This window comes from Plecotus auritus (assembly GCF_963455305.1).
Source record: "Plecotus auritus genome assembly, chromosome: 10".
NCBI lineage: Eukaryota > Metazoa > Chordata > Mammalia > Chiroptera > Vespertilionidae > Plecotus > Plecotus auritus.
The window spans coordinates 6,650,778-6,678,510 of record NC_137785.1 but is presented as its reverse complement, the minus strand read 5'-3'; the positions used below and the strand labels follow the sequence as shown (position 1 = coordinate 6,678,510).

Here is a 27,733-nt window from a genome sequence, read left to right as displayed (position 1 = left end):
AATCGGAGGCAGAAAGTTTCTGGTTTCAATCCCAATCTGCCCGCCTTTGGAATTCTCTGTAACTTCACTGCAAGAATGTGTTACCGGCCTGTGAAGATCCTGGGAAAGACGCCTCCCTGGGACATCTGCAGCTGAAGGGCAGGCCAGCCAGTAGCTCTAAGCACAGCCTCTGGGATCTGGAAACTTCTGTGTGAATTCCAGATTCCTCCACCCCTCTTTATGCTTTCCCACAGCTGCCATTTACTCGCTAGCACCCTAATAAAAGAGCAGCCCCTCTACCTGGGGAGCCCTGTGCCATCAAAGGGCACCTGGCCCTTTCCTCCCTTTAAAGAAGTAAAATAAACGCCCTCTCTCTGCTCCTGCCTCTTCTCTCCCTTGTGAATCCTTTCACAGCCGCGTCACCAGCCAAACCCCCCACAATGACGTGGAAACTCCACCAGGAAGGGCTGTCCCTGTGGGAGGAGGTGAGGGAACCAGGGCTGCTCCCCTGCACCTGCCCCGCCCTCCGTCCCTCTGTCCCTGCAGCTCGGCCCCGCACCCATCGCGGATTCACTCATCTCACGTTCTGGCCCCGCCCATCCCGCAGGGAGGAGCATGCGCAGTTTCTCGCAGACGCGGAAGCGGCTGTGGAGAGGCATGTGGCGGTTCCCCCTGAGGAGGTGTTTGTGCTTTAAAGCTGCTGCTCTCCGTCCTCCTCCCAGCAGGGAAGGCTGAGGGGCGCTGCAGGCGCTGAAGTCCTTGTTGAGGTCCCCGCCCCGGAGCCCCTCACAGCGGTGAGTCCGCGTCCCGGGAGGCTGCGCAGTGGAGGCGCCGCGTTCCTTTGGGCGGAAACTGAGGCCCTGGCCCGCGGTCTGTCCGCCTTTGGCTGTGGGCCACCGCCTGCCGCGCGGTTTTCCTGCTGAAAACCATTCCCGGGGCCGCCGGTCCTCCCCGCGGGGCTGAGAGTCTGGGTCAGTGGGTTCCCGCCCGGCGCTTTCCGCCCAAAGAGCCCGGATGGCTCCCGGCCTGGGGGTCTGCACCCCGCCTTCCTAGGCCCACCCTCATTAATAAGGGGTCTGAATGCCAGGGGAGCACAGTTTCCATGGGGTGGGGCTCAGGGGGAAGAAGGCGGTGTCCCCAGAAGAGGTGACCTGCCCGCAGGGAGGGGCTTTGTGGGAGCGGTGACTGCGGGGGGCGGGGAACCGGGCTGGGGGGGTCAGGAGAGGGAGTGAGAGAGACAGCCACGTGGGAGGGAGAAAGGGCAGTGAGGGGTCCACAGAGAGGGTCCCATAGGGGGTGTGGGAGGGACTGGACGGTGACGGTAGGAGTGAGGGGGTAACTCGGGAAAGGAGCCTGAGGAGGAAGGAAGTGGGGAAATAGGGAGGAGGGGGAGCCCAGAGAGAGGAAGGGGAGCTGAGAGGGAGAGGGTCCTGGTGAGCAGAAGTGGGGGCCACACAGGAGGAGGCAGGTCAGACAGAGACACTGGTTCAGAGGAGAAGAGTTGGGGGAGCGAGTGCAGGGACAGAAAGGGGGGCTCAGGGATGAGGGGGCAGAGGGGGAAGCAGCATGGAGTCAGCCAGCTGTGGGGAGCAGGACAGACTGTAACAGGCAGCAGAGGGGCCACGGGCGTGGGGAGGGAAAGACGCGGACGTGTGTGGAGATGGGAGCAATCAGAGACCAGGAGAAAGAGCACCAGGGAGAAAGGGTAACAGAAGGTGAAATCTGTTTCAGGAATTTCAAGGTGCAGGTGTAGGGACAGACAGAAAAGGGGAGAAAGAGAAGGGAGAGGGAGGGGGACACAGGAAGACTCCAATCAGCTGGGTTCAGTGCTTAAAGGTGGACCTATGAACCAGGAGGTAAACTAACAGTTGGATTCCTGGTCTTGTTTTTCGTCTTAGTCCCCACTGGGAGACTTGCAGGAGGCAGCCAATCAATGATTCTCTGTCTTCATTGATGTCTCTATCTCTCCCTCTCTCCCTCTGAAATCAATAAAATTCTATATTAAAACAAAAACAAAAAACATAGGAAGAGACAACACGGGAGAGATAGGGAACAGTAAGACACACGGGAGAGATAGGGAACAGTAAGATGGAAACAGATCCATAGAAGTACTTAGTAATGGGAAGGAGTGGAACGCTGATCTGTGAGTGCTCAGTGGATGGGATGTGGAGGATTCAGTTGTGATATATTGGTTTGTGGCTTTGTATGTTTAATTTAACAACTGAATTATTTAAACTGAGAAGTCACTACATTAAAAACAAAAAAGACCTAATTGTTTTTAGTTTTAAATATATTGTGTGTAGTTCAGATTCTGAGCCCTGCATTTTTTCTACTGTTTATCATATAGGGAAACATTCATTGGCACTTAGTAATATGAGGTGAGCTCAGCGTGCACTTGGTAAGGATGTCAGGGGTCCTCACAGTCGGAAGCTAGTTGTGTGAGTTGGTCTAATGTTCAGCACCTCTTCCTTCCCTTCATGTGATTTGTTCAATTCCTGACTGTGAGCCTCAAAGGAGCCGTTCCCCTCAAGTCCCTCTTGTCCATTTTCTGAAAATACTGAAGGATACACTGGATTGACCTGGAACTTTATTCCCACAGAGCCCATCTATTCATGGTGAAGTCACTTGGTCAGTATATTTCAATAGGTAACTTCTCCCAAAGGCTTAAGCCTGAAGATCTATTTTCTATAATTTTCTGGAAAAAGAGAATGGAGAAATACCTGGAAATTCTGCACGTGTACAAGTTCCTCCTTCAACCCCTCCCACTACCCAGAGGTCTCGGGTGTGCTGTGTCTGGTGTCTGGTACCCAGGGCTACTGAAACCGCTCTAGGGGAGCCTCGCAGGCCCCAGGAGGGAACTCGTTAAAGATGCCCTGTCATGGGCCCCAGGGCAGGGTTTTTCAGGGGAGCTAAAGGGTGTTTTGTTGTGTTTGGGGTTCAACAGAGCAGCACATGCTCTCATTGCTGTAGGAGTTTGTGGAAGTCTTTGGGAAGACAAACACATGAAGACAGAATAAAACCCCTCACCGTGTGGTCTCCTTGGAGGAGCTCATTGTTCCTGACTCTCCTGTGACCAAGGACAGGAGGGGGTGGCCTTGTCTTCATTTCCAGGTCCTTCTGACTGTGAGTGTCCTGTGAGCTGATTAACTAGCTGTGTGGACGCCTTTGAAGGCATATTCTGTGACTCCTCAACGTAGTGTCACCTGAGAAAACAACCCAGACCCTGATCAGGACCAGGACCAAATGGCTGCTTCTCAGGTAGAAGATGTGTCCTGTGTCAGAGTCTATGTTTGCTTTTCCTTGAACAACTGTTGATAGATTTCTCTTTCCCTTCCCACATCCGTGTCCCCTCTGCTGCCCCTGTTACACTCTGTCCTGTTTCCCACAGCTGGCTGACTCAGTGCTGCTTCTCCCTCTGCCCCGTCATCCCTAAACGCCCCTTTCTGTCGCTCCATTCCCTCCCCCAGATCTTCTCTTCTGAACCAGGCTATCTTTATTTTTTTATTGTTTTTTCTTTTTTTATTTTCATTTCAATAAATCTTTATTGTTCAGATTATTACAGTTGTTCCTCTTTTTCCCCCCATATCTCCCCTCCACCTAGTTACCACCCCACCCTCTGCCCTTACCCTCCCCCCCACTGTCCTCATCCATAGGTGTATGATTTTTGTCCAGTCTCTTTCTGAACCCCCCACACCCCTTTCCCCCGCCTAGAATTGAAAGTCCACTCCCTTTCTATGCCCCTGATTCTATTATATTCACCAGATTATTCTGTTAATCAGATTTTTTATTCACTTGATTTTTAGATTCACTTGTTGATAGATATGTATTTGTTGTTCATAATTTTTATCTTTACCTTTTTCTTCTTCTTCCTCTCATTAAAGAATACATTTCAGCACTTCATATAATACTGGTTTGGCGGTGATGAACTCCTTTAGCTTTTTCTTATCTGTGAAGCTCTTTATCTGCCCTTCAATTCTGAATTATAGCTTTGCTGCGTAGAGTAATCTTGGTTGTAGGTTCTTGCTATTCATCACTTTTAATATTTCTTGCCACTCCCATCTGGCCTGCATAGTTTCTGTTGAGAAATCAGCTGACAATCGTATGGGTACTCCCTTGTAGGTAACTAACTGTTTTTCTCTTACTGCTTTTAATATTCTCTTTGTCTTTTGCTCTTGGCAATTTAATTATGATGTGTCTTGGTGTGGTCCTCTTTGGATTCCTTTTGTATGGGGTTCTGTGCACTTCCTGGACTTGTAAGCCTATTTCTTTCACCAGGTGGGGGAAGTTTTCTGTCATTATTTCTTCAAATAGGTTTTCATTATCTTGCTCTTTCTGTTCTTCTGGCACCCCCATAATTCGGAAGGTTGGTACGCTTGAAGTTGTCCCAGAGGCTCCTTACACTATCTTCATATTTTTGGATTCTTTTTTCTTTATGCTTTTCTGGTTGGGTGTTTTTTGCTTCTTTGTATTTAAAATCTTTGACTTGATTCTTGCGGTCCTCCTGTCTGCTGTTAGGTCTCTGTATATTATTTTTTATATCAGTCAGTGTATGCTTTCTAGTTGGTCCTTTTTAATATCTTCAAGGATCTTGCTAAATTTATCGGCATTTTCTAGAAAATTCTTGAAAAACCTTATAACCATGGTTTTGAACTCTATATCCAGTTGTTTGCTTTCCTCCATTTCTTTCATTTGTGACCTGTTTCTTTTTTTTAAAATATATTTTATTGATTTTTTTACAGAGAGGAAAGGAGAGGGATAGAGAGTTAGAAACATGAATGAGAGAGAAGCATCGACCAGCTGCCCCCTGCACACCCCCCTCTTGGGATGTGCCTGCAACCAAGGTACATGCCCCTGACTGGAATCAAACCAGTAACCCTTCATTCCCCAGGCCGACGCTCTATCCAGTGAGCCAAACCAGCGAGGGCTGTGACCTGTTACTTTGTCTCTGCATTTTGGTTGGTTCCCTGAGTTGATAGACTGGCTTTGTGTGCTAGGTGTCCTATAGGGCCCACTGGCTCAGCCTCCTCAGTTACCATAGGTGGACACTCTTGGTGCACCCCTTTGTGGGCTGTGTGCACAGTCTTCTTGTAGTTAAGTCTTGATTGTTGTTGGTATCACTGGGAGGAATTGACCTCCAGGCCAATTGGCTGTGACGATCATCTGTGAATACTATGGGAGAACTTCTGTGCTGGAGACACCCTTATGGGGCAAGACTTGCTTCAGTGGGGCTTTGGTGCTCACTGAGTCTGCCCCCTGAGTGTGTCCCTTGTGGATCTGAGGAGTTGTAATATGGATGGTCCTACTCTGTCCCCTGGGTACACTGGCTCTTGGATCTTCAAGGAGGTGCTAATTTAGCCTCTGCCTGAAGCCACCCAGAAGGAGCTACGGAGACATCTGCAGATTCCTCTTCTTTGTTTGGGTTTTGGAGGTGCCCAGATGAGGCCCAGCAGTGAAGCAATGCAAGCTGATGTGGGGCCTTGGGCCTTCGTTTGGATGTTCTGGGTCTCACTGACTCAGCTACAGTTTGTTAGCTAAGTTTTGTTTTCAAAGGACCAGGCCATTCTTATGCAAAAGCCTCTGCACACAGCTCGGGTGGGGCAGAGTCTCAGGGCAGAGCAAACAGCAATGGCTTCTCCTCAGCCCTGCCCTAAGAGGCCCCCCCGGCTCTCAGTGTCCTGCAGTAATCACTCCAACCACCTCTCAGAGAAAGCTGCCCTCGAGTTCCGCCTGCTGCCAGACAGTCCAGTTTCTCCCCGTATGAGTCTGGGTCCCCAGAGTCTTGCCCGGAACTGGCGTTCAGAGCAGTCGGGAGCTTGTGTCTCCCTCCCGCTTGAGAAAGCCAGGTGCTTACTCAGTTGCCAGCCCTCTCCTTCACGCGCGCCTCCGTTCCTCTGCCTTTACTTCCGGAACTCCTATGAGTCTCAGTGTGCTTTTCTCTTTCCTTCTAGTTGTAGAATTTCCACTCAGCCAGCCTTCCTGTAGTTCTGGATGATGTCCGTTTTGTCTTTTAGTTATAGTTTTTGAAGTTGTTGTGCAAGGCAGCAGTTCAGGTGTTTACCTATGCTGCCATCTTGGTTTCTCCCAGGCTATCTTTCTGAAATGACTCCCACTTCGTTGCCCATACTTCTGTTCACCAGGATGCCTCTCCCTCTCAGCTCCACTTCGTGTCTCTGAGACTCCTTCCTCTCCTCCATATTTCTCTACTTCTGATGTTCTTGCCTTTGCAGGTTGTTTTACTTTCCTCTTTTCTTATGTGATAGTCAACGTCACCAGTTTCTCTATTTCCCTCTCTCTTTTTTAATATATGTTTTTATTGATTTCAGAAAGGAAAGGAGAGGGAGAGACAGATAGAAACATCAATGAGCAATGAGAATCCTTGATCAGCTGCCTACGGCAGACCCCCACTGGGGATCCAGTCTGAAACTTTGAGTGTTCAAGATTGGAACCCTGCCCTCCTGGTTCATATGACCTACCTCTGAGCCACACTGGCCGAGCTATACCTGTCTTCTTTTTCCCAAATCGATTTCTGCATTCATTTTTGCAGCCTCCCCAAGGTCAGGAAGCATTCCCACCCTTAATTAATGATTGTCAACCAATCAGAACATCCCTTTTGTGACAGATTTACCTGGGGCGGCAGCCATCTGTAACATCTCTATTGGGATGGGGTCAGAGGCTCGTATATCTTGAGGAAGGGAAATGTAGGTTTTAGGGTCAAGTGGCTGCAGCATGAGCTCTTGATCAGGGGTTAATAAATGCACATTTTACTGCTCATAATAGCTCAGCAAGTTCTGTAAGAATAGTAAATGGAAGAGACTTGCTCACTAGATTAGTACGAAAGACTTGGTAGTTAAATGTACTATTAACTCAGAGACCACAAAAGGTCCCTGTGGATTGACACTTGCAAAAATTAATGTTTATTTTATCATTTCCACATATTTATCTTGTGAAGCCACATCTATTTGTGACTAGGGTTCAGGATCTGGAAAAGGGGCCCCACACAAATGAATGCACTATACAAGAAGTATGAATTTAGAAGGCCTGGGGGCCAGGCAGTAACCTATTTCTCTAATGGGGAGGCTCTCTGAAGCCCATGCCCTGTGAGCTTTTATTCAATATTAGAATACACATCTTGCCCTTAGTTTGGCAGGCAATCCGGTAACAGACACACTCTCTTAAAGGTCAGTAAGTATTAGTAAAGATTTACTTTGAGACTATTAGGTGAGGAAATTGCTTGAGCCACTATTATCAAGACAGAATAATCGTTGCTTAGCTTTAGCCCTTGCTAAAGCTCAAGGTTCATCAGCCTTCCGAGTTCCCTGTTGCACTTTCATGAAAGTGTAGGCAGTGGATAGTTTCCAGCATATTTATTGATGTATTTTTTAAAGTAATGTCACAGCAGTGGTGACCTGATTTTCCATTTATCTTAAGTCACCTGATGCCCATTCTCTCAGTCCACCTGATGTTCATGTGGCAGAGGTGCTGCACTCACTGTAGAGTTAACAGTCTCCCTTTCTTAGTAACAGGGGTATAGTGGGAATTAATGAAAGTTGTGCAAAGACTATCACTTTACATCTGGACATGTCCCTCTTCTTAGTTTGTGTTTGCTTTGCAAAACAAAGGACTTACTTTTATTTCCTATAGATCACTGGCTTTTTCATGGGACCTTTAAACAATCAGGCCTTGGTTCTTTAACTTTTCATTTTATTCTTTGCTCATATCACAGATAGACCCCACCTTATCATTTTTTTGTATTTTCTAGAACGTTTCCAAGAATGATATATTAATGTATGTCCAGTTTCATTAAATTTCTACAACATAGCTCTCCAGTAATGATATGTAAAAATTTTGAAAGTAATGTCGTAGTAAGAAAAATGAGTTCCCCCGGCCTGGTGTGGATCAATGTTTGACAGTTTGATTCCTGGTCCAGGGCAAGTAGTTCCTGGGGACCTGTGGTAGGCAGCCGATCTATGTGTCACTTTCACATTGCTCTCTCCTCCTTGCCTTTCGTGTCTCTACCTTCCTGCCTTCCACCCTCCAAAACTCAATGAAAAAATCTCCCCACGTGAGGATTCACAACCACATAAAGGCAACAATAGGTCTAACTCGTTTTCTATCCTTATGTTTTTCTCCTTATTGTGTTTATAAGACACAAAGGGGATCATACACAAATACATTCATGAGATTTATGGAATAACTAAACCATCTTGATTTCATAGTTGTAAAATATATGTCTATGTGCCTAAACTGTTAATATTATGTCAGCTACATATTTTCCCCACGAGTACATTTTTATAAATTTGAGATAGAAAAGGAGAAGTAGAGAGAGATAGAAACATCAATGATGAGAGAGAATCATTGATCGGCTGCCTCCTGTACACCCCACACTGGGGATCGAGCCCACAACTTGGTTGTGTGTCTAGACCGGATATCAAACCAGTGACTTCTTGGTGCATGGGTCAGCGCTCAACCACTGCTCCACACCAACTGGACCAGGCAGGATAATCTGGTAAGATTACTCATAGTAAATTTCCAACTAGGATTGTGGTTCCTGTGTCCTATTCTATGAGAACTGAACTCCATGAACAAACCCTTAGATCAAAGTTCTACATGAATTTTTTCCGTTTGTTCCATGTATTCACAAGTATGGCACATGATGTAGAAACATTGGCATCACAAGTGAAAATTGAGCTTGATACAAAGATGGAAACACAGGCCTCCTCTCAGAACCTGGATCAGAATCTGTGTCTTTACAGAAGTTCCTTTCGTTGTGGTCTGCTTCACAGTTGCGAAGAAGTCCCTATACTTCCAACCCAACACGTCATTTACACTGAGAAATATACACCACTGACCCTGAACGATGCAAACACAGCACTCAGAAATCCATACGTCTGTGTCCTGGCCTTAATTTTATTTCATTTTGTTTATTTTTTAATATATATATATATATGTATATATATGTATATATGTATATATATGTATATATATGTATGTATGTATATATATATTTTTTAAAGATTCCTACTTTTCTTTTTTAATATATTTTATTGATTTTTCACAGAGAGGAAGGGAGAGGGATAGAGAGTTAGAAACATCGATGAGAGAGAGACATCGATCAGCTGCCTCCTGGACACCGCCCACTGGGGATGTGCCCACAACCAAGGTACATGCCCTTGACCGGGATCGAACCTGGGACCCCTCAGTCCCCAGGCCGACATTCTATCCACTGAGCCAAACCGGTTAGGGCTATTTTTTAATATATTTTTAAGTATTTCAGAGATGAAGGGAGAGAGAGAAAGAGAAACGTGTATGATGAGGGAGAATCATTGCTCGCCTGCCTCCTGCACACCCTCTTCTTGGGATGGAGACTGCAACCCAGGCATGTGTTCTTGACTGGAATCAAACCTGCAACTCTTCATTCACTCTATCCACTCAGTGCAGGTCCTAGTGAGTAGGCTGACACTATCCACTGAGCCAAACAGGCTAGGGCCATGCCTTCATTTTAAAGTTTATTTTCCACTAAAGTAAAATCTATACTGTGGGTTTGTGGACATGTGTCATCCTCATTTGTCAGTGTTAGAAAACACATCAGAGAATGTTACGGGTCAAAGTGCTCTTATTGGGTGATTCAGGATACTCCCTTAGGTCCAAACCTCTTCTCCTTAAACGCTGTTTCCATGTTGGGTGACATTATGAACTCTTCTGGTGACCTCTTGGTAAATGTGTCTTTTCTTTCAGGGACCGTTGACCTTTAGGGATGTGGCCATAGATTTCTCTCAGGAGGAGTGGGAGTGCCTGGACCCAGCTCAGCGGAACTTGTACCTGGATGTGATGTTGGAGAACTACAGCAACCTGGCCTCCGTGGGTGAGGATGACTTCCTTCCCGAGTTCCTACTCAGTCTCCAGGGGTTTGTTTCCTTTATTATTTGAACACCACCGGCCTGGTGCACAAAATTCTTGCAGTGGTAGGTCTCTAGGCCTGGCTTCCCCGCCTCTCGGGCTCCCCCTTCCTTTGCTCCCTCAGCACCTTGCTGCCTTTGCTGGTCACCTACCACGTTCCGCGCCTCCCCTTGGTGGTCAGCGCTGGTCCTAATGAGTGACTGAGTTCCCACTCTCCCAGTTGAACTCAGGAGCGGACAATTTGCATAATAGCCTTTCCATATATAGATAGATGTCTAGGGACTTTCTGCTTTCTATGGTGAATTGTTGCTCTCGAGGAACAAATTGGGCTCTAGCTGGTTTGGTTCAGTGGATAGAGCACACTCGCCTGCACGCTGAAAGGTCCTGGGTTCAATTCTGGTCAAGGGCCAAAGCCAGGGTTGTGGACTTGCTGCCCAGTATGGGGTGTGCAGGCGGCAACTGATCAATGATTCTCTTTCTTTTTTTTTTTTTTTTTGACTTTTAATAAATCTTTCTTGTTCAGATTATTACAGTTGTTCCTCTTTTTTTCCCCATAGCTCCCCTCCACCCAGTTCCCACCCCACCCCATGCCCTTACCCCCCCCACTGTCCTCATCCATAGGTGTACGATTTTTGTCCAGTCTCTTCCTGCACCCCCCACACCACTTTGCTCCCGAAGATTGTCAGTCCACTCCCTTTCTATGCCCCTGATTCCATTATATTCACCAGTTTATTCTGTTCATCAGATTTTTTATTCACTTGATTTTTAGATTCACTTGTTGATAGATATGTATTTGTTGTTCATAATTTTTATCTTTACCTTTTTCTTCTTCTTCCTCTTCTTAAAGAATACCTTTCAGCATTTCATATAATACTGGTTTGGAGGTGATGAACTCCTTTAGCTTTTTCTTATCTGTGAAGCTCTTTATCTGCCCTTCAATTCTGAATGATAGCTTTGCGGGGTAGAGTAATCTTGGTTGTAGGTTCTTGCTATTCATCACTTTGACTGTTTCTTGCCACTCCCATCTGGCCTGCATAGTTTCTGTTGAGAAATCAGCGGACAATCGTATGGTCCAAATTTATGATGTGTGTTGGTGTGGTCCTCTTTGGATTCCTTTTGTTTGGGGTTCTGTGCGCTTCCTTGACTTGTAAGTCTATTTTCTTTCACCATGTGGGGGGAGTTTTCTGTTGTTATTTCTTCAAATAGGTTTTCAATATCTTGCTCTCTCTCTTCTAGCACCCCCATAATTCGGATGTTGGTACACTTGGGGTTGTCACAGAGGCTCCTTAAATTATCTTCATATTTTTGGATTCTTTTTTTTTTTTTTTTCCGGCTGGGTGTTTTTTGCTTCTTTGTATTTCAAATCTTTGACTTGATTCTTGTAATCCTCTAGTCTGCTGTTGGATCTCTGTATATTATTCTTTACTTCAGTCAGTGTATGCTTAATTTCTAGTTGGTCCTCTTTCATGTTTTCGTGGGTCCCACTAAATTTATCAGCGGTTTCTAGAAAATTCTTGAAAAACCTTATAACCATGTTTTTGAACTCTATATCCCCCATTTCTTTCATTTATGACCTGTTTCTTTGTCTCCGCATTTTGGCTGCTTCCCAGTGTTGATAGAGTGGCTTTGTGTGCTAGGTGTCCTATAGGGCCCAGTGGCTAGCCTCCCCAGTTACCCGAGGTGGACACTCTTGGTGGACCCCTTTGTGGGCTGTGTGCACAGTCTTCTTGTAGTTAAGCTTTGATTGTTGTTGGTATCACTGGGAGGAATTGACCTCCAGGCCAAATGGCTGTGACGATCATCTGTGTCTACTATGGGAGAACTTCTGTGCTGGAGACACCGTTATGAGGCAAGACTTGCTTCAGTGGGGCTTTGGTGCTCACTGAGTCTGCCCCCTGAGTGTGTCCCTTATGGATCTGAGGAGTTGTAATCTGGATATTCCCACTCTGACCACTGGGTACACTGGCTCTTGGATCTCCAAGGAGGTGCTAATTTAGCCTCTGCCTGAGGCCACCCAGAAGGAGCTACGGAGAGATCTGCGGATTCCTCTTCTTTGTTTGGGTTTTGGAGGTGCCCAGATGAGGCCCAGCTGTGAAGCACTGCAGTCTTTTGTGGGGCCTTGGGCCTTCTTTTGGATGGTCCGGGTCTCTCTGACTCAGCTGCAGTTTGTTAGGTAATTTAAGTTTTCAAAGGACCTGGCCATTTTTATGCTAAAGCCTCTGCACACAGCTTGGGTGGGGCGGACCTCAGGGTGGAGCAAACACCACTGGCTTCCCGGTCAGCCCTGCCCTAATTCGCCCCTGGGTCTCAGTGTCCCTCGGTAATCGCAAGCACCTCTGAGAGAAAGCCGCCCTCGAGTTCCGCCTGCCGCCAGACAGTCCAGTTTCTCCCCGTATGAGTCTGGGTCCCCTGAGTCTCACCCGGAACTGGAGTTCAGAGCAGTCGGGAGCTTGTGTCTCCCTCCTGATGAGAAAGACAGCCGTGTCCTCAGTTGCCAGCCCTTTCCGCGTGTGCGCCTCCGTACCTGTGCACTTTACTTCCAGACCTCTTCTGAGTCTCAGTGTGCTTTTTCTCTTTCCTTCTAGTTGTAGAATTTCCACTCAGCCAGCCTTCCTGTGGTTCTGGATGATGTCCGTTCTGTCTTTTAGTTGTAGTTTTCAAGTGGTTGTGGGAGGCAGCAAGTTCAGGTGTTTACCTATACCGCCATCTTGGTTTCTCCAGTCAATGATTCTCTTGCATCATTAATGTTTCCCTCCTTGCCTCTCCCTTCCTCTCGAAAAGCAATAAACATATGTATATATTTTAAAAAGGAATAAATTGGGGTTTTTTTTTGGTGTAGACAAGAAAGTTTTTGTTATATGTGAATTAGGAACTCAGTGTTTGCACACTCTACATGTTGTCTACAGTAATTAAGGTAATATCAGAAAATACTATTTTAGAAAATAATTTTCTAGAATATTTTAGATTCTACCTTGTCTTCTGGCCATAGAACAACAGGATTGGAAATGAGAAAGCCTCTATGAAAATTCACACACCATTTTCTTTTATTTTTGTATTTTTTAAGATTTTTCTGCTTTCAGGGTGGAAGGGAGAGTTAGTGAGAGATAGAAACTTCAGCTGGTCATTAATTGATTTTTTTTTTTGGTATGTTCTCCGTCCAGAGAGGAAACCTACGACTTTGGTATATCTGTATAATCCTCTAAGCAACTATGCTACTTGTGCAGGCAGATTGGATTCTTCCACATAGTTCTATGTATCTAGGCTTCTATCATGTCTTTTCATGGCTTGATGTATTATTTCTTCATGGTAGTGAATAAGACTTCATTGTACGTCCTTCAGTGTATTTATCCATTCACGTGTCGAGAGACCTCTTCATTGATTCCAATTTTTGTAAATTATGAAGAAACAGCCCCTTGTGGGCTTTTGTGTAGATAAAAGTCTTAATTCTTTGGTTTAATAGTGAGGAGCCCAATTATTGGATCCTATGGCAAGTGTATGTTTTGTTTCATAAAAACCTCCAGACCGTCTCCCCAAGGGGCTGTAGCATTGGCATTTTGAGCAGCAGTGATAGGAGTTCCAGTTGCTCCACATCACCATGGCATTTGGTGGGGTCAGTGTTCTGGATTCTGACCCTTTCAATGCTGGTTGAGTGTTGCTTGTCTGCTGCTGCTTTTCATTTTTATAATGTGCATTTCCTTAGTGACATATGATGTGCAGGATCTTGTCACACTGATTTTCTATGTGTATGTATTTTGTAGTGCTGTGCGTTAAGGTGTTTGGCTGTTTTCAGTCATGTTGGTTATTTTGTCAATGTTGAGTTTGAAGACTTCTTTTCTGTTTTGCATAATTGTCCTATACATATTGACTTTTTTATTAACATATATTAATTTTATATATTAACATATTAATATATTAATTTTTATTTAATACATTTATATATATTTATTTCAGAGAGAAAGGGAGAGGGAGAGAGAGAAACCTCAATGTTCAAAGCGAATCATTGATCGGCTGCCTCCTGCACACCCTCTACTTGAGATTGAGCCTGCAACCTGGGCATGTGCCCTGACAAAGATTCGAACTGTGTCCTACTGATTCTTAGGTCTATTCTCAACTGCTGAGCCATGCCAGTCAGGGTATGTTGACTTTTACAAATATATTTTCTTAGACTGTGGCTTTTCGTTTTTCTGTTGTGGATACCATATTTATTGTTGTGTTTTTTTCTTTAATGTTTTAGTTGATACATTGGGAGTTTCTATTTTAATACAATGGATTGAAATACAAGTATGGTTACTTATTTACCTTTCAAAAATGTACAGTGTATAACATTAATGTAGTTTTATATTCCACTAGAGGCCTGATGCACGAATTCTTGTACCAGTGGGGTCCTTTGGCCTGGCCTGCTATATCAAGCCAAAACCTGCTCTCCGACATCCCCTGAGAGCTTCCGGATTGCCAGAGAGCGCATTCCAGGCCGAGGAACCCCACCAGTGCATCATCAGGGCCGAGTAGAGATGCAAGAGGTTGGCCAGCCAGGGAGGGACCACAGGAGGGCTCCAGGGCATGTCTAGCCTGTCTTGCTCAATCCCAATTGGCTGGACCCCAGCAGCAAGCTAATCTACCCCTCGGAGTTTCTGCCCACTGGTGTTCAGTGCACATCATAGAGAGTGGTTGAGTGGCCGTATCATATCATTAGCATAACGCTTTGATTGATTGAATGGCCAACCGGTCGACCAGACATTTAGCATATTAGGCTTTTATTATATACGATAACATGGAAGTTATATTTGCAGCTATTGTGTCATTTCTGGAATAAACATGTAGTGAGTCTCATCTTGAAGCAGATGAGTTGAAATATAAATTTTGTCTCCTTACATGTCATTTCAAATGAAGTCTTTTAATTTATTTTGAATGGTATAGCATCATTATAAAAATAGTCCTTTTTTTCCAGTCCGTTATCTTCACTATTGCAAATATTGCTGCAATCGATATGTGGGTAGGTATATATTTTTAAATTTGTGTTCTCTGCACTTGATCTTAGCCAAAAGGCCGAGAAGCTAAATTTGTGTTCTCTGTATAAATCCCCAGAAATGGAATCACTGTGTTACCTGGTACTTGTTTGTAAATATTGAAAAATCCCCTCCATCGTGTTTTGTTAGTGGCTGCACCAATGTGTTTACAATCTTGCTGATGGTGCACTAATGTTCTAATTTCTCCACTTCATTGGTAATACTTGTTGTTTTCTGATTTATGGATGATTGGCATCCTGGTAGGTGTTTGATGGTATTTCATGGTGGTGTCTTATTTTCATTTCTCTGATGATGAATGAGTCGAACATCATTTAATATGTCTATTGCACATCTTTATGTCCTGTTTGGGAAATGTCTATTCAGGTCCTCTGCCATTTTTCAATCATATTATCTTTTTGGTGTTAAGATATGTGAGTTCCTTATATATTTTGGATCTTTAGCTTTTGAGGATGTAGCATTTTTGTTGTTGTTTACTTTGTTGTTCCTTTTGGTATGCCAAACTTATTCTTTTGTAGTCTCATTTATTTATTTCTTGGCTTTGTTATGCTTCAGAAGTTATATCCAAACCAGTATTTTAAAGAGTGATAGTAAAGTTCATTGACTATGTTTTCTTCCAGTGTTTTCATGGTTTCAGATCTTATATTGTAGTCGTTAATCCATGCTGAGATCATTTTGGTTCATGGCCTATGAATGGGGTCTAATTTTATAATTTTTGCATGTATCTGTTCAGTTTTTGTTGCACTACTTGGTGAAGAATCTGTCTTTACCTATTGTGTGTTCTTGCCTTCTATCTTACAGATTAGTTAACCATATAGCTTTGGACATTTTTTGTTGGAAGCCGCCCATTGTCCTCACTAGTAGAGAGGTGTGGACAAGGAACCCAAAAGGCTGGTCAACCTTGAAGCTCTGAAAGGTCAGAGCCAGCCACCCACTGTCTAGTGGAGAGAATGACAGCTAAAGCAATCTCCACCTTTTAATCCTATTTCAATCCTTGCTGATTGGCTATTACTGGAATTGCCTGCCTAGAGCTAGAGCTATGGGTGGATCCCATAGTCTTAATAAAAGGGATTGTGAGTCCGGAGCAAAGCGAAGTCCTTCCCCTCGAGTTGGGCTCCCGCCTGGCCCCCATTATTTCCATAAATTAATATTTTCTAGTCTGTTTCATTTGCGTGCGGCCTCCTCCAGAGCCCGAACCCTGAACCTGAACCCTGAACCACGCGGGAGGTGAAAGGGGTTCACTACAAACTGGAGCCCAAACGTGGGGCACTACAACTTTTAAAGTTGTGTAACTTCTTTTTTCATGTTGATGTGTTAAAAGGTCTGTATATCATTTGTATATTAACTACTTACCAGATAATGTACTTGGAAGAAATGTATTCCCATTTCGAAGCTTGTATTTTTAATGTACTGACAATTTGCTTTAATGTGAAGTAATTTTTATATGGGGTGTTCACCTTTCCTTTTAGTGATATAGTAAAAAAATCACATGTCATGAAAACTTCTATATGGACTAGCTGGACTGGCTCAGTGGATTCTCTGTCAACCTGCGGACTGAAGGATCCCAGGTTCGATTCCAGTCAAGGGCACAGGATCAGGTTACAGGCTCAACCCCCAGTAGGGGCCATGCAGGAGTCAGACAATCTCTTCATGTTTGTATCTCTCTCTCTCTGTCTCTCTTCCTCTCTGAAATCAATAAAAATGAATTTAAAAAAAACTTTTCTGTAAGTTTTCTTTTAATAGATTATTATTAGCTTTATGTTTCAAATCTTTTATCCATTTTGCTTTAATATTTGTATATGGCGATTAATAACAGTCTAACTTCACTCATTCCTTTACACGTAGACATCTGAGTATCTCAACGCTATTCGTAAATGTGAGACTATCCTTTACTTCTTTGGTGGTATAGGCACCCTTGTAGAAGATTATTTACCTCATGCCTGAGAGGTTGTAAGTAGGCTCTTTATTCTACAGTGGTTCTTTTTTGTAGTTGTTGTTAATCCTCACATGAGGACATTTTTTCCATTGCTTTTCAGAGAGAGTGGAAGGGTGGGAAGAATGAGGGGGAAGAGAGAGGGAAACATCAATGTGAGAGAGACACATCGACTGGCCCCTCTTTCTTGCACTTCAACCCAGATGGGGTGGGAATTTGCAACCAGGTCTGTGCCTTTTAAGGGGATTTGAACCCGCAACCCTTAAGTGCACAGGATGATGCTGTAACCCTGAGCCACACTGGCCAGGTCCTAACATGCACCTTTGTTTACCTCTGTCAAAATCTGTGTAGATGACACTTTTGGATAACACAAGTTTTTAAATATTTTTTTAAATCGTGAAGCATGATGCCTTTAAGCTTATACTGTCTCTCCTATGTTTATTTTGGTTCTCTGGTGTCCTGTGTCATTTCATATCAATTTTAGGATGTGGTTTGCTAATTTTGTGAAAAGTGTCATTGGGACATGTATAATAACTGCTTTAAATGTTTATGCCAACGTTGGGTACCTGTGACAGCTTATACTGTTAGCATTCCAATTTAAGGTCATTGCATGTGTAGTTCATTTATTGTGTTCTTTAATTACTGCCAGCACTACTTTATACTCTATTTTTATTTATTTTAAAGGAAGAGAGCAACAGGGCGGGGAGAGAGATTTATTTCCTGACTTATTTATGGATTCATTTGTTGCTTTGTTAATGTGCCCTGAGTAAAAATCGAAAGTGCAATGTTTTGGTATCAGGACCACACTCTAAACAACTGAGCTACACCGGCAACAGGAGAGTATCCTTTTCTTTTTTTTTTTTTTTTTTTTTTTTTTTAAATATATTTTATTGATTTTTTACAGAGAGGAAGAGAGAGGGATAGAGAGCTAGAAACATCGATGAGAGAGAAACATCGATCAGCTGCCTCCTGCACACTCCCCACCGGGTATGTGCCCACAACCACGGTACATGCCCTTGACCGGAATCGAACCTGGGACCCTTGAGTCCGCAGGCCGACGCTCTATCCACTGAGCCAAACCAGTCAGGGCGAGAGTATCCTTTTCTTATCTTGTGGTTTGGCACCCTTGTTGGAGATCTTTAGGCCCTATCCAGTAGAATTTGTATATAGGCCTGTTATTCTCCGCTGCTATATTTATTTTCCTCTGCGTTGATGTCTGCATTACAGGTTTTTGTTTGTTTATTATTTTTTGTTTTTTATTGATTTCAGAGAGCAAGGCAGAGGGAGAGATAGTTAGAAACATCAGTGATGAGAGAGAATCATTGATAGGCTGTCTCCTACGTGTCCCCTTCTGGGGATCAAGCCTGTAACCGTGGCCTGTGCCCTTGAGAGGAATTGAACCCAGGACCTTTTAATTCACAGGCCTGCGCTCTATTCACTGAGTCAATCCGGCTAGGGCTGTTATACAGTTCTTTGGTAACAGAAGCTTTGAAGTATGTTTTAATATCAGGAAGACTGAAGCCTTTAATTTCATACATTCGTTTAATGGTTCTCTTGGTTACATGGAGTCTCTTTCTTACATGACATTCACATTAATTTTAGAAAGAGATTTTCTCTTTCCACCAAAAGGGTCACTGGGACTTTGGTAGGGATTGCTTTGAATGTTTAGGTCATTTTGGGTACTAATGACAGCTGATACTGTTAGCATTTCAGAGTAGGATCATGGAATGTGTTTTTCAACTTCGTGGTTTCTTCTTTAATTACAGCCAGCAGAGTGTGTGTGTGTGTGTGTGTGTGATTTTGTTAATCCTCACCCTATTATATTTTTACCATTGCGTTTTACAGCGAGTGGAAAGAAGGGAGGGAGGGGTTAAAAGAGAGAGATAGAAATATCGATGTGAGAAGGACATGTTGTTTGGCTCCCTCACTTGTCCCAAAAGGGCTTGGGATCCAACCTGCAACCGTGTGGAGGGTGGCCCCATGCTCTACCCATCAAGACACACTGCAGAGGGCAGTCAGCAATATTTTATGCTTGACACCATTCAAATCATGTACCTTCTTATGAAGTAAACTGTCAATATTTTATTTTCAATTATGCTGTTACTCATGTAAATACATAATTAGTTTGTTGTTTTGTAGTAATTTCATGTACAGGAATAGAGCTAACTTCGTTGGTTGTTTCTATATACCATGTTTTGAGAAATCAATTAGATATATATTATTAGGTCTGTAAAGTCTGTGATTTGCAATACAGAATTCTGTCACGTAATAGCAAGATCATTTTATTTTCTATTTTTGTTATGACCATGGAACTGCTTAAAATATCTTAAGGCTATAACAATGTACGTTAAACTCATAGTGTCAATTGCATACAAAAACTGTGCTAATTTCTATTTCTACCCATATACACACATGAGTAGATATCACATTATTTTTTACGTTGTATGTCTTATAGCAGAGATTTAAGATTTTATTTCTTTTATTTATTTTTTATAAATAGATTTGTATTTCAGAAAAGGAGATGAGGAGAGAGATAGAAACATCCCTGATGAGAGAGAATCATTGATCGGCTGCCTCTTGCACACCCCATACTGGGGAATGAGCCCGCAACACAGGCATGTGGCCTGACGAGGAATCCAATTGTGACCCCTGGTTCATAGGTAGACCCTTTACCACTGAGCCATGCTGTTTGGACTATTCCTTTTATTTTCTAAAGTTCCACGAGAGAAATCAAAGTGATATGGGTTTCTTTTTTAGAACACCACACATTTTTATATTTCTATATATTTTTTCACATACAAGGAATCTTCATATGTTCGTAGTTTAGTGTTGTGTAGAATTTTTAAATTATCTCCAGAAGACTGTTTTTGAAGGATTATTTTTAGGGCAGGTCTAATAATGAAAGGTCTAATAATGAGAAAGTTTTGGAGCTGGAAAAGTTTTTCCTCTCCATTGTTGATCATCTGTTTTGTCAGTGTTTTTGTTGGATGGTTTTGTTCATTTATCAGTTCCCGTTTTATTTCATACCCTTTTTTTGCCCCCAATAGTATTCTACTTAGAAATCCCCTAATGATCTTAGAGGAGCTGTTCTTTCCATCTGAAGTTATATTTTTATATGCTTTTAGGATAGTATTCTGGTACTTATGATACTTTCATTGTTTTTTTATCTGTTCTCATGTTTATATTCATTCTACTTAGAATTCAGTTAGCTGCTTGCGTTTGTATGTCTCTTTCTCCGATTGTCAGGATCTTAAACGATTAATTTTTTATAAAAGCTACCTACTCCTTTTCACATTCCTGTCCTTATGGGGCACTCTTAGAGGTCAGTTAGTTAGTGTCTTAGGAATTCCTTAAATTCTCTTCATATTCCCACATGTTTGTTGGCTTTTCTTCATTAAAATTTTAATGAATTAACATTTTAATGATTTATGTACAAATTATTTCATCATTTAATTATTATTTTTAAAATATATCCTTATTGATTTCAGAGATATAGGGAGTGGGAGAGAGAGATAGAAACATCAGTGAAGAGAATCGCCGAAACCGTTTTGGGTCAGTGGATAGAGCGTCGGCCTGCGGACTGAGGGGTCCCAGGTTTGATTCCAGTCAAGGGCACGTACCTTGGTTGCGAGCACATCCCCAGTGGGAGGTGTGCAGGAGGCAGCTGATTGATGTTTCTCTCTCATCGATGTTTCTAACTCTCTATCCCTCTCCCTTCCTCTCTGAAAAAAATAAATAAAAAAAAAAAAAAAAAAAAAAAAAAAAGAAAACATCAGTGAAGAGAATCATTGATCGGCTGCCTCCTGCATGATCGGTGATTGAGCCTTCAACCCAGGCCTGTGCCCTGACATGGATCCAAACCGTGACCCCCTGGTTCATAGATCGACACTCAACCACTGAGCCACCACTTCCAGGCAAATTTTTTGATGTTTTAAGTTGAAAATGTCCTTTATTAATGATTCTACTGTATTTATTAATTCTGGTATTATGTTTTGCAATATCCCCTTTCGGTGTGGTATTTATAAAATACTCTCTCATTGTATTATTTTTTTTTTTTTTAAATATATTTTATTGCTATTTCACAGAGAGGAAGGGAGAGGGACAGAGAGCCAGAAACATCGATGAGAGAGAAACATTGATCAGCTGCCTCCTGCACACCTCCCACTGGGGATGTGCCCGCAACCAAGGCACACGCCCTTGACCGGAATCGAACCTGGGACCCTTCAGTCCGCAGGCCGACGCTCCATCCATTGAGCCAAACCGGTTTTGGCTCTCATTGTATTTTTATTTTGGTTATATAATGTTTTAGTGATATTATATAGTTGTATTTTCCCCCCCTTTTTGGCTTTAAGGTATTTATTTGCCTTTTTTTTAGATAATTAATATACTTCCATTAATATAGTGCCAGTTTGATTACATTTATTCTATTTTCCTGATGGTATACTTTTTCTGTTTCTTTGGATGACTTCATATTTTTTGTTGAGATTCTGGAATTGTAAACAAGTAGGATTTTGAACATGCTTTCTATAAGAGGAAACAAATAATAACCATCTGTGGCACAAATTCTACTTACGGTCAACACTGTTTTCAGGATCTGTATTCTTGGTTCAGTTGTGTGTTTAATTTCCCAGTTGGAAATGTTCTCTGTTTCTTTTTCAGACCCACGGTATCTTTTCACGCTTGATATATATCTTCATTACCACAGTCTTTGTGGTGCTCGAACTAGTTCTCATTGTTTCTTAGTAGCAGCCACAACAGGGCACTCACCTTGTACTGCAATTCTGTTCACACTCTGAGTCATGCACCAGAGATACATGTTCTTCAAGAGCCCTCAAAACAGGGAGATCATTGATCATACACTTTCTTCATTTCTTTCTCTCTCTTTCTGCAGTGAATAAACTGGGAATGTTTTTATAATATTGCCATTGTGTGCCAGGGGGCTTAAGCAGCTATCATTGGCAAATATAAGCAACTCTTTAATGTGAGTTTCCTTCATTGTACCTTTCTTGAGCTTTGTTTAAAATCATCACTTGCTCTTGGGATAATAAAAAATGTCATTTGGGCAATACTTGCTGTTAACTTCAAAGTGCACCCACCTGATTGTCAAAACTGAAAATTTGTTTTCTTTCAGCTATGTCATCTGAAGGTAACCAGGCCTTTATGCCAAAACCTGGAATACAAGATTTATTCTTTGAAATAATACTGGTAAGATATAAAAGATGTCGCTTTGATAATGCTCACTTAATGAAAGCCTTTGAATTGGAGGAAGAGTGTGATGAGAAGAGAGGAAATTAATATAAACAGAACAAATTTGGGACAGTTATAATAATAAAATTCTTGTTACCTAAAGAAAGTCAGGTGTGTTATGCATTTGGGAAATCTCCCAATTTAAAGTCAGTTACATTGGCAGATCAGTGTGTTTCTGCACGTGAAGGTCAAAAACAACTTTTTACTGTTATGCATTCTAGGAAAGAGAATCTGGAAAAACTAAGAAGTCCCATAGTCTCTAGATTAAATAATTATTTGAATTGTTTAAAATGTAGGGTTGGATTAAACTTTCAATCATTTCTAAAATGTATAGATTTATAATGTATGCATAAAATTAAAATGTGCTGAATTTGGCAATTTTTTATGATATTTTTAAAAATACATATTTTATTGATATTTTACAGAGAGGAAGGGAGAGGGATAGAGAGCTAGAAACATCGATGAGAGAGAAACATCGATCAGCTGCCTCCTGCACACCTCCCACTGGGGATGTGCCTGCAACGAAGGTACATGCCCTTGACCGGAATCGAACCCCAGACCCTTCAGTCCGCAGGCCGACGCTCTATCCACTGAGCCAAACCAGTTTAGGCTTTTTTGATATTTTTTATTAAAAATATATATTTATTGATTTCAGAAAGGGAGAGAAAGAGGAGAGGAAAACATCAATGATGAGAGAGAATCATTCAATGGCTGCCTTCTGCATGCCTCCCACTGGGACCGATTTCACAGGCAGGCCATGTCCCCTTATTGGGAATGGAATCATGATCTTGTTCATATGTTGAAGCTCAACCACTGAGGCATGCTGGCTGGGCAGTTTGGCAATCTTTTAAACAAGGATTCATTATTCTTCCTCTGACAATTAATGTTTTGTATTTATTTTTTGTCTATAATTTTTATAAATTGGGAAAGCTTTTCCTATTCAACCATCTAGGTTTAATGAGTATCACAAAATGGTTCTTATGGAATAAGTGTACATTTTTCATGATATTATAACTGTCAATAAAAATCTTTCTATCTCCCATTATCACCAGAGTACACATAATGGAGATAGCAGTTATCAATGGAATGAACATTGGAACAACTCTAAGCAAGAGTCATATCTTAATCATTGGACAAGTGAACTTGCAGAGGACCATTATAAAAGTGGAAAAGTCTTTGACCAAATGTCCAATCACAATATTCGTCAGGTTTTTCCTATTGTGGAGAAGACACACAAAGGAAGTAAATGTATCCAGCCTTTTCAGCAGTCTTCAAATTACACTGAACGAGAGAATATTCCTGCTGGGAAGGAGGCTTACAAATGGAATCCGTGTGGGAGAGTCTTCAGTCAAATATTCAAACAAAATAGATGCAAAAAAGTCCAGAGTGGAGAAAAACCTTATACATGTAAAGATTCTGGTAAAACATCTATTTGGCCTTCAGGTTGTACTCTAAATCAGACAATTCGTTTTGGAGAGAAGCCTTACAAATGTAAATCATGTGGCAAAGCTTTTAAATATCATTCATCTCTTATTATACATAAGGGAAGATTTCACCCTATAGCAAAATTTTCCAAACTCGGGGAAAATGGAAAAGACTTCAGTCAGTTCTCAAGTTATACTCAAAATTGTACAAATCATATGGAAGAAAATTCTTATAAATGTTCAGAATGTGGCAAAACCTTTAGTCGGCACTCAAACCTTATTCTTCATCAGGGAATTCACACTGGAGAGAAGCCTTATAAATATAGAGAATGTGGCAAATCCTTTAACAGCCATATAGTTCTTACTAATCATCACAGTGTTCATACTGAAGGTAAGTCTTATAAATGTAGAGAATGTGGTAAAGCATTCCTTCACGCCTCAAACATGTTTCGACATCGGAAAGTTCATACTGGAGAGAAGCCTTATAAATGTACAAAATGTGGCAAAGCGTTCAGTGAGTCCACAAACCTTAATCGACATCAGAGAGTTCATACTGGAGAGAAGCCTTATAAATGTACAGAATGTGGAAAAGAATTCAGTGAGTTCGCCAATCTTAATCGACATCAGAGAGTTCATACTGGAGAGAAGCCATATCAGTGTAGAGAATGTGACAAAGCCTTTAGCCGGCCCTCAACCCTTACTATTCATCAGAGAATTCACACTGGAGAGAAACCTTATAAATGTAGAGAATGTGGCAAATCCTTTACCAGCCATGCAGGTCTTACTAAACATAAAGGTGTTCATACTGAAGATAAACCTTATAAATGTAGAGAATGTGGTAAAGCATTCCTCCATGCGTCAAACATGATGCGACATCAGAAAGTTCATACTGGAGAGAAACCATACAAATGTAGAGAATGTGGCAAAGCCTTTAGCGATTCCTCCTCCCGCAATAAACATCATAGAGTTCATACTGGAGAGAAGCCTTATAAATGTAGTGTATGTGGCAAAGCCTTTAGCGATTCCTCCTCCTTTAATAAACATCACAGAGTTCATACTGGAGAGAGGCCTTATAAATATAAAGAATATGGCAAAGCCTTTAGGCAGTCCGAATCCCTTAATTATCATCAGAAAGTTCATACTGGAGAGAAGCCTTATAAATGTAGAGAATGTGACAAAGTCTTTAGCCAGTCCTTCTCCCTCAATCGTCATCAGAGAGTTCATACTGGAGAGAAGCCTTATAAATGTAGAGAATGTGGCAAAGCCTTTAGATGTTCGTACTCCCTTAATATACATCAGAGAGTTCATAGTGGAGAGAAGCCTTATAAATGTAGAGAATGTGGTAAAGCCTTCACTGATTCCTCAAAACTTACTCGCCATCATAAAATTCACACTGGAGATAAGGCTTATAAATGTAGAGAATGTGGCAAAGCCTTTATCCGTTCTTCACACCTTACTTACCATCAGAGAGTGCATAATGGAGAGAAGCCTTATAAATGTAAAGAATGTGGCAAAGCCTTCAATGAGTCTGAAAGACTTAATATACATCAGAGAGTTCATACTGGAGAGAAGCCTTATAAATGTAGAGAATGTGGCAAAGCCTTTACATGTTTCTCCTCCCTTAATCTACATCAGAGAATCCATACTGGAGAGAAGCCTTATAAATGTAGAGAATGTGGCAAAGCCTTTAGATGGTCCTCACAACTTACTAAGCATAAGAAAGTTCATTCTGGAGAGAAGCCACATGAATAAAGAGAATGTGGCACATCCATTGGCAGCTCCTCTAACCTTACCGCACATCAGAGAGGTCATACTGGAGAGGAGCCTTATAAATGTAAAAATGTAGCAAAGCCTTTAATCAGTATTCCTGCCTTATTGTACAGCAGAGTTAATACTTGAGAGAAGTATTACAGATCTGAGGAGTGTCAAATGTCCTTGACCAGCAGTGAGAAGTTACTGAACATCACAAAATTCTGATAGTGAACAAGCCTTATGAATATGAAAAACGTAGTGAAGCCTTTAAAAGCCATTCATGTATTACTGTGCATGAGAGACTTTATACTGAAGGGGAAACCTTTCAAATGTAGAGCATGTGCAAGATCCTATACTGTTGGAGCTACCCATTTTCTTCACTATCAGAGCAGTGTAAACAAGGATTCCAGAACACTGATGAAACTTGAGCCCTGGCCAGGGCCAGAGCTATGCACCAATTGTTTAGTCAAGACAATGGTACCTCAAGCTATTTCCTGACCAAATAGTCTCAGAGTAAATCTTTATTAATACTTACTGACCATTAACATAGTTTGTCTTTTACTGGAATTGCCTGCCTGACCAAGGGCTATATGTGTATCCAAAATTGAATAAAAGGTTGGCAAGGCCTGGGCACCTTCCCCTTGCGTTGGACATTCCCCCTGGCCTCCAATATTTCCAAATTATTATTTCTTGTCTCTGTCATATGCGCACGGCCCTTTTCCAGATCCCGAACACTGAACTACGCGGGACGTTGCTCACACATTTGGCTTCTCGACTAGGGACATCTGGAGAAGAAGAATCTCTTAGAGCGAAAAACGAAGTTCACCAGATAGGTGGCAAAAATTCCCCGGATAGGTGGGGAAAAAGAATTCACCGGAAAGGTGGGGAAATTTGCCGCATGCAAAGCCCATGGCCAGCTGCAGAAGTCACGATCTGTAAGTAGGGTGGGAACGTCTTTTTTTAAGCTAGGCTAATGGGGGAGAATTCGGTTAAAAGCTTTATTGTAGACTTTTGGCTTGCATGCTTAAGGATAAAGGAATTAAAGTGTTAGAAGGTATTCTCTTACAGTTTTTGCAGTTATTATAGAACATAAACCCTGGTTTCCTGAAGGAGGTACATTAGATGTTGAATGTTGGGAAAGAGTTTTGGTAAAAACTTGAAAAAAACGCAACAGCAGGGGAAAAACTTGCCTCCAAATTGTTTCTCCTTGTGGAACACGGTATTGCATTTGCTAGAGCCTTTGAGAGAGGCTAAGGAGGATAAACCTCCTCACCTTGCACCCTCCGCTCCTAAAGAGGAGCAAAAAGAAAAATTGGAGAAATGGCCTTCATGGCCCCCTCCACCTACATGTCCTAATCCTGAAATGTTTAATTTGCCACTAATAGAATCACCTGTGCAAAGAGCTATCTGAGAAGGATTAAAGGAGAAATTATGACTAACATTTCTGAAGCATACTTAGCTCCTTGTGAGTAGTATTCTCTGGCTCGTGCAACTCTGGATCAAGGAGATTGTTTACTATGGAAGGGAGAATTTTTAGAGAAATGTTGGGAGCAAGCTCATGCAAACTGTGGGCTGAATGCTCAAATAACTTATGAAATGCTGGCCAGGTAGAGGAACCCCACCACTGCACCAATCCGTGCACCAGGACTCTAGCAATAATATAAGAACTAAATGTTCTGGCCCAACTTGTGCTGCTTAGTGAATGAGCATTGACCTATGAACCAGGAGGTCGGGTTAGATTCCTGGTCACGTCACATGCCTGGGTTTCCGCTTCAGTTCTCAATAGGGGGCATGCAGAAGTCAGTGGAATATTGATTCTATCTCATCGTTGATGTTTCTCTCTCCCTAACTCTCAAATCAACAAAATATTCAAAAAATAAAAGTAGTTTCTATTTCTTTAAAATCCTTATCCAAGTATATTATTTTCATTGATCTCAGAGAGAGTGGGAGGGATGGTGGATAGAGAGAGAGAGAGAGAGAGAGAGAGAGAGAGAGAGAGAGAGAGAGAGGGACATTGATATGAGAGAGAGACATCCATTGGTGCCTCCCTCAGGCACACAGGGTTGGCTGGAGACCAAACCTTCCACCCAGGTATCAGACCTGAGGGGGAATCCAATCTGTGACCTTCTGGAGGGAGGGACCGCACTATAACCCTTGAGCCACACGGGCTGAGCTGTAGAGTCTCTTTGAAGGGACTTATAATAAATTTGAAGTTACATTTTATGAGATATGACTGGCATACACATATCGCGATGTAAGGAAGTTTATCTCAAAGGTATTTCACACCTTGTCCCATTTTGCTCATTTGTCTGCATGTAGTGCCCTTCACCAAAAGATTGCAGGTTTGATTCCTGGTCCCACAAATGCCTGGATTTGGGGTGTGATTCCAGATCTGCTCAGGGCGCTTTTGGGAGGCAACCAATGGATGTTTATTGTGCACATGGATGTTTCTCTCCATCCCTGCCTTCCTAAATTCA

The 27,733-nt window shown here is 42.3% G+C and overlaps 1 protein-coding gene across 4 annotated transcripts; it reads left to right on the top strand.

The window, feature by feature from the left end:
* The first annotated feature begins 610 nt into the window (after window positions 1-610).
* Window positions 611-27,733, top strand: LOC308235436 (uncharacterized protein). 4 transcript variants are annotated; one of them, XM_080644239.1, is made up of 5 exons: window positions 611-773; window positions 3,091-3,237; window positions 9,715-9,841; window positions 21,965-22,038; window positions 23,133-27,733. In XM_080644239.1, exons 2-5 carry the CDS (start codon window positions 3,223-3,225, stop codon window positions 25,254-25,256), a joined length of 2,340 nt encoding a protein of 779 aa, XP_080500365.1. In that variant the 5' UTR covers window positions 611-773; window positions 3,091-3,222; the 3' UTR covers window positions 25,257-27,733. The 4 variants fall into 4 exon arrangements, with proteins under 4 accessions (XP_080500365.1, XP_080500363.1, XP_080500364.1 ...); XM_080644237.1 differs by having other exon boundaries at window positions 2,950-3,237; XM_080644238.1 differs by having other exon boundaries at window positions 1,878-3,237.

Excerpts from the sequence above, each read along its gene's own strand:
- LOC308235436 (XM_080644239.1), top strand. Across the intron at positions 9,842-21,964 it reads CAGCAACCTGGCCTCCGTGG|CTATGTCATCTGAAGGTAAC; the intron begins GTGAGGATGACT and ends GTTTTCTTTCAG. Across the intron at positions 22,039-23,132 it reads TATTCTTTGAAATAATACTG|AGTACACATAATGGAGATAG; the intron begins GTAAGATATAAA and ends CATTATCACCAG.